A 7187-nucleotide genomic window follows, 5' to 3' on the forward strand; every position below is an offset into this window, starting at 1 on the left:
AGAAGTTCTTGATGCAGCTTTATTGACTAAACCATGTGTATTTTGATATTGCTTGGACCTGAATATACTGTTTGAACGTTGCTTTCCAAGCATTGTTGCAGTGGTGGACTGTAACTAAGTACATTTCTTCCAGTATTTCATTACAATGTTAAGGTATTTCTGTGTTATTATGATACTTCTCTATTTCAGAAGAAAATATAATATTTTTCACTTCACTGCTTTTGTTTAATGTACAGTAAGTACATTTTGTTATTCTTCCATACTTGTTTTACTTGTATGCTTCTTTATGTGACTTATTCGAGATAGTTTTTTGACTTGATGTTAAAGATCTGAATATGGCTTCTACCATGGTCAAGAGAAACTGAAGCACTGGATTGATAGAAATGAATGAGTCGTTGAGTGGATGGTTATATGTAAGGCTGCCCATTATCAGAACCCTGAATGCCAAACTTTGAAAATTTACTTTTAATCCAATGAATGAAGTCAACGTGAAAAGTATTGCGTTCAAACAAGCATGTGAGCATCTATAACCACCCAATAGACATGAAAGAAATGATGTGTGGATGATTCACTTTATAAACCATTGATATTCTATCACAATAGGGCTTTTAGAGTGTTTTCCCGATACAAATAAAAAGCTGCGTATACGTGCTTGTTTCGTTAAGAATAGGGAATAAGCCAAAAGCCACTCATAGCCAGAACCTTGTTCATGTTTAAGTATGAACATTCATTAACATCAATGAGCTGTTGATGGATGTCATCATCAGGATATACAGTAGAATATGTTCTTCTCCTCACTTTCACATCTTATCTCTACACACTTCCATCAACCTGTCCCTGTCCTCCCATGGCAGAACACATGTTTCAGAGCCTTTGTGTGTCCTTTGAAAATGTACTTTTAATCTAATGACTGAAGTCAAAGTGAAACCCAAACTTAAAAGTCTTTCATTCATACATTCAAGTGAGCATCTATAACCATCCAATAGTCTTTGATATGTATGTGTCAAATAAATAAACATTGCAGATAGAGATGGTGTGTGGATGATTCACTTTATAAACCTTTGATATATCACAATAGGTCTTTAAGGGGTAACATGTGCTAAAGACTCATTCAAATGCTAACTAAAATCACTCATGTTGCTTTACAAATATCAAAAAAAGTACAAAATCAGTCAGCAATATTCAAATGGTGCATCCTGAACTGACATTACATGTAATCGGGTCGTCTCTTTGGTCATAATGAGAGATACACCGTGGCCATCAGAGGGCAGGTTACAGACAGGAGAATATGTGACATTGAGCCAACATCCCCACTGACCTACATACACAGGTGGCAGTAACACGCCTCACATCCATGAGCTGTTGTGTCTGTCTGCCTGTGTGCTCATGACGCTGTAGTGCCGATTACATATGCAGTCCACACAACATGCAGATGAACGTGTTTTCCCTGTGAGAGGGGAGGGGGGAGAGGAGGGAGACCAGGCTGGGTTATGTGGGTTTGTCTTAATAAAAGGCTTTGAGAAGGAGGTCAGAGGAAATGAAAGGCCTGGCGACGATCAAAGCCTTCCATCTGTAATCAGGAAAACTGAATAAAGACGAGCTTATACTAAAACGGCTGGGCCACACACATGCCGACCTCAGAACACACACACACTGACCTGAGCACATGCATGCCCTGCATACTGTACGCTAGCGAGTGTGTGTACATGATGGCGGATGTCTGTGGACCAGACGCTGATGAATAGTTACAGTGAACTGCAAAGTTTCCGTCTTGCACTTGGACTAAATTCCTCCGAAACACACTTACCCTGCCACTACAAACAGGCCCATTGCCATTTTAGGTGCTGACCCAGAGTTAAAGCAACACTGCTGCAGGAGAAACAGAGCTCCTCTGTTATAGAGCATGCTGTAAGAGGACTGGGGATCTTATTCTAAAGGAGAAAGTACTTGGAGAGAGCTTCAGCTGAAGTCACTCAAAGTATAGATAACACACTTTTCTCTTGGTATGACGGTTGGAGGTAGGAGGGACTATTTTTGTATCTAGGTTTTTGAAAGTAAAACATTCCACACCAAATTGTAATTGTCAGTGTTGCAAGACTATTCACCTTTTTTTATTCTAAATAAGTTTAAAATGGATTACCTACCTCAAATGTTGCTTCCTTAAGTGTCAAATCCATGTAGATTTAACAGTTCAATATAAAACGTTATTTAGTTATTTCATAAATGTGATACATTGTATGCTTGTGTCATGTCTGAAAGAGTCACTTTGATATGTTATCAGGACCAAAGACATCGTGTAAAGGGATAATCCTGGAGCTATAATAAATAAATCAAATGATGAAAGTAAAGCCAGATGAGGGCACCTGATTCATGCTGATTGCCAACGTGCACATTACTCACCGTAACATTCAGGTCATCTATGAGCCTTGTGTCACAGTGACCCGTTTTCACCTCCTGACGGTGCTGTGCTCTCTACAGGTGCTGGTTTTGTCTACCAGATTGCTGAGGCCGACGGATATCCCCGAGCTGCTCTTCACCACCCAAAGACTGCTGCCTGACATCGGTGTTTAAGGGGCCGTCACGTGGAAACACACCATGCACACACACGTGGAAGATGACACATGGAAGATGACACATGGTGCGACCTCTCGACACCTCCTCGGGTGTGATTTGAGTGTCAGTAAATGAGAATCACTGTCAAAGCTGCAAGAGGAAATCAAGGAAAACGATTCAGCAACATTCCTTCCCTGCTCATGTCTATGTGTGTATTCTAAAGTGAAATCTAAAGCTATGATATTAAAGTACCTATTGGGTTTTATTTTTCTTGCAGACATAATAAAAAATGTAAATATCCGAGTGTGTATTCCAAACAGAAACTCTCCATCCAAAGCCGCTTTAAAGTGTTTTTCAGCAAGAGGTGTGAAATGACATCAAATGTTAATATGAAACAATAAAACCAGTGACTTGTCAAACACGGTCGTGTGATGATGCCTTTCATTTGCTCAGTTGTTAGGCATTTTGACCAGGCTGTGTTGAAAGTAGACTGTATGTGTAAACTCAAAGAAGGCTTGCTGTTGTGATGGAGAATACACACAATCTGTTAGGGTCCATTCACACCTCAACACTTCATACAGTGACGCATAAGAGCAGAATAATTAACAAGACGTTTCACAGCGTCTGCTTTGGCCCATCATTTGCTCACACTTGGAGCCCCCTCCTCCCAATCTCCCTTTACTCTCTTCCACATGAATCACCTCAGCTATTGTTGAGTAAGTTCACCTGCATTGACAACCAGAGTGTACCACATGTCCAAAAGAGGAATAAGTCCTGTGTTTTCAGGCTTTTATGACAGATTAGACTGGGATACATTCGTGATTGCCTAATTAGATTATGGACTGCAAATAAACAGATCTCTAACACATTCAAGTTAATTGGAAAAGGGATTGATTTATTGTCTTTGTCCTCTGGGAGATGTATCCTCAGTAGAGCCTGAACATGAACTCTTCCACTGCTGTTGGTTCAGGCTTTTCTTTAGATTTCTTTGTCATCTTCATTTTCAGTGGCTGATGACCGCACCAGGGTTTTTATCTGTAGGCAGATCTAAGGACCTGAGAAGCGGCAGTACAGTCATGCTCCTCTTATGCAATGCTATTCATTAATGCTGTTATCTAAGCATTTGATAAGAATGGGGTTGTCCATTGGTCAGACTTCCCTCGCCTGTATTAGTCGTCCCCTTCACATCATCAATGACGTTCCTCATTGTGTCTTAAAGCCAAGGACATGCTATTGTTCGATTGTTAGCTTTTATTTGATGATTCAAAAAAACACAACACCGCACTGCAGTCATTGCCTCTGTTATAGATCAGAGGATGAAAACACTATAAAGCCAGAAGGATTTTTTGCCATTGTGGTCCTCTAGTATAGCACTTAACACCTCATGATAATCAACACACCTAAGTGCAGACGCTACAATCTATATATTCACAGGAGGGGGCATGGTAGCTACGTCAACAGCTACGTCAGCTCTTATGTTAGTTATAAAGACGTAAACATATAAATTGAATATATTGTTGCTTTGTTACCATTCCTTTATGATCAGTTTGAAATGATCTGTGAAATACAGTTTCAGATTTGTGGGCAGAATATTACTGCTTTACACTGTAGAGAAACGTATTCTTTCTCATTAGACCAGATTGGAAAGGAAATATTTAATCGTTCTCTTATAAAACAGCTGAGATGTTTTTAAGTAGTGAAAATGATTGATAATGCACTATGATACCATATTGGTAAACCATCTTAAATGAGTGATTTGAAATGTATGGTCTGCTTACGTCATTGTTTCGGTTGTCGAATAGGCATATTAAAACTGATAAATGAAAAACCAGAGACATAGAATTCAATTTCATCCTTTTATTGTGAACAAAAAGTCATGTTTGGAACATATAAATAACAATAAGCCCTTTGGATCATTTCATTTTATAAAGTGCATCAGTATAATAACGGCCACACACTACATATTGTGTCTGCTGCCCCGCTACAACCCCCCCCCACCCCCTTCTCCCATCATTCTGCACAGTGATGCTACTGAACACTGCAAACATATACTGCAGGTATTTTCATGCAAGAAACTTAGTACACACACATGGCTACACAGAGCCCTGGCTCAAGTGGCTGGTATAATAAAACCCAGCATTTAGTGGTGCCAAGTAGTGGCAGTCTGAATAAAGAAAAGCCACAATGGGCAACACAGCTCAAAATAAGCCGTCCTTCAGCTCTGCTGTTGCCAGGAGAGCTTAGTTTTCTTTCTTTTTTTATGTGCAGAGAGTCTTGGGCTCAGTCAGCCTCACAGCTGCTTCTGTGTTCATGAATGTAGTTTCTGCTCCTGAACAGATGATGAACCTCCTCACCCATGCTTTCGGACAGAGCGATCACCTGCCACTCAGAGGTCATTACCAAGAATCATCTCGCTACGTAGAGCTGTGTCACATCTGCCTTCAATCGGCCAGACTCAGGACTTCAGTTGAGAAGCGTACATCTTCTGCCTGCTTATCTCAGCTTTCCTCAATGCTTTCTTTCTCTGGCCACCCGGGACCATGTTCATTTCTTAGTGCTCCTCACACCGAGGTGACAGTCCGGACTTTGGCTGACAGGGCTTGCTTGAAGCGCCTCTTCAGGTCTTGCATGTTGGGGGACTTTGGCCTTGGGATGAGGGGGGAGCGCCTCTTCTCTGTGGCGGCGCTGGTGGAGTTGGAGGCAGGAGCCGGCTGCTTGGCTAGCTGGCAGCAAAGCCTGTGGAAAGCCTTGTGCACCTGGCTATAGTCCTCGCTGGCAGACACTTCATAGAAAGAGCAGCCCAGAGTTTCGGCCAGCATAGGGCCCTGCTGGGCGTCGACCTGCCTCAGGTGCAGCAGGTCGGCCTTATTGGCCAGCAGGATCACCGGGGGCATGTTAGCGCCTCCGGTACGAACCACCTGCTGGTGCAACTGCTCGATCAGATCGAAGCTGCGTCGGTCGGTCACAGAGTACACCAGAACCACGGCATCAGCCCACTTGATGGAGCAGGTCACATGATCTGGTAAGTTAATGCCATTATCTGTCATCTGGAGAGGAAAGAAAAAAGGAGACTGATTAATACTCAACCCAGAACACTTACTTAAAAAACATTGTAGGCATTGTCTATTGAGCTAAAATGAAGATTGAATGTTCCCTGACTTTTTTTGCAATTAATCTTGAGAAATGAAAGGAATGCTGACTGAGGCAGACAGGAGCTATAGTGTTACTGCTGCAGAACAGAGAGGTGTGGATGATGGAGGAGTCTGGATCAGCATCAGGGTATCATTTACCCTGGCCTCAGACATCTATTAGGCTAAATGGGAGATTAGACAGCCAGACTGAAGGGCTCTACTCCGGGAGAAAATGTACATACACACAGATCTTTGGTTTTTGGACTGGTGCCCAGTCACGAAAGGCTTAGATGATCTTAACAGCCAGACAGTGAATTTGATTATATTATCTTTCTATTGGATTAACCTCCACAGATTTTCATATGTTGAACTATGCGGGCTCAGTTACTTTGCAGTCAGCCCAGGGTAAATAAACTGACTGGTTTCTGTCTGGGAGAAGATAGCTAGAAGGGAAAAAAATGAGAATAGAAAAGGATCTTACCTCAACGCCAGGAGTGTCTTGAACCTGGATGGTCACTTGCTCTGCATCGACTTGGACTTCTCTGGAGTAGAGATTACCTGCGCACACAAAAGAAAACAAAAATACTTAGCACAAATGTCTCACTTTATAAAAAAAAAGAAGCAAATTGAGCCAAACGTCATCATTTAAAACGTGTTATTCTCAGTTACTCACCAGCATTTCTCTCATAGTCTCCGATGAAGCGCCTCGTTAGGAATCTCACAACGAGTGCTAAAATAAAGAAAAATACAATGTTAGACAAATAAACGACTAGAGCACAACATAAATCACTTTAAGATTGAACTGTAAGTAAAGTACAACGTAGTCGTTTCTTTTGTATCCTTTTTCTTACCTGTTTTTCCAACTCCGCTGCCTCCTATCACAGCCATTTTAATGACCCGGTTGGGGACCGAGCTCTCAACTGGTGAATACTCCGCAATGGAACTCATGTTGTGGATAAGACGCATATTTGATCCGTTAGTCAATTCCGTCCAAGTAATACAAAATGGAGACAAAACTGGCTCTTGGTTAAAAGGATGAAGTTAATCCTGCATCGGGTTCGGTAGATGGAAGAAGAGTCAACACTAGTGCGTACTGTGAGAAGGAAGAAGCGCACTGAGTGAATGATGTGCTTCTGAGAGGGTCTCGATGCTTTATAGCGCTGAGGAGGAGGTCACATCTGATTGGCTGATAGTCAACCCCCACCTCTCTTCCCCCTCCCTCGTGCGCCTCCACCTTCACGTGTATGTGCATGCTCTGTCTACACAAGCGAGAAATGCTGCAACAGGTGGGCTCTATCTGGGTGTCCTTATAAATCACCATAGGGAAAGGGAGGGGAATGTGTTTTTTCCCCCACTTGAATCAAATTAGCTGCTGTCATATAATCAGTCACATAATCAATCTATATGTTGTAAGGAAAAAAAGATATATTCAAATAATTCCCATTAGTAAACTACAAATTCACTACATTATTTGAGCATTGGTCAAAATAACCAGGTATATTA

At 41.8% G+C, this 7187-nt stretch overlaps 2 protein-coding genes across 2 annotated transcripts in view; one reads left to right on the forward strand and one right to left on the reverse strand.

Annotated features, from left to right (window-relative positions):
• The window catches only part of scfd2 (sec1 family domain containing 2), a 92664-nt gene extending 89689 nt beyond the window's left edge, over positions 1 to 2975 (forward strand). Inside the window, exon 9 of the mRNA XM_034229918.1 lies at positions 2479 to 2975. Coding sequence (XP_034085809.1) covers positions 2479 to 2571 — 93 coding nt within the window. The 3' untranslated portion in view covers positions 2572 to 2975. The remainder of the gene's footprint in view (positions 1 to 2478) is intronic.
• Positions 2976 to 4395: 1420 nt separating this feature from the next.
• rasl11b (RAS-like, family 11, member B) lies at positions 4396 to 6871 on the reverse strand. Its single transcript, XM_034229706.1, has 4 exons — positions 6536 to 6871; positions 6358 to 6414; positions 6166 to 6242; positions 4396 to 5600 (listed from the first exon to the last, which is right to left on the reverse strand). Exons 1-4 carry the CDS (start codon positions 6648 to 6650, stop codon positions 5115 to 5117), a joined length of 735 nt encoding a protein of 244 aa, XP_034085597.1. The 5' UTR covers positions 6651 to 6871; the 3' UTR covers positions 4396 to 5114.
• Between the last annotated feature and the right edge of the window lie 316 nt (positions 6872 to 7187).

This window comes from Gymnodraco acuticeps, unplaced genomic scaffold (assembly GCF_902827175.1).
Source record: "Gymnodraco acuticeps unplaced genomic scaffold, fGymAcu1.1, whole genome shotgun sequence".
NCBI classification, from domain to species: Eukaryota; Metazoa; Chordata; class Actinopteri; order Perciformes; family Bathydraconidae; genus Gymnodraco; species Gymnodraco acuticeps.

Coding starts and splice junctions, on each gene's coding strand:
- rasl11b (XM_034229706.1), bottom strand. CDS start 6,650: ATGCGTCTTATCCACAACATGAGTTCCATTGCGGAGTATTCACCAGTT. Junction 6,415..6,535: donor CAGCGGAGTTGGAAAAACAG/GTAAGAAAAAGG, acceptor TCTTTATTTTAG/CACTCGTTGTGAGATTCCTA. Junction 6,243..6,357: donor AGACTATGAGAGAAATGCTG/GTGAGTAACTGA, acceptor TTGTGTGCGCAG/GTAATCTCTACTCCAGAGAA.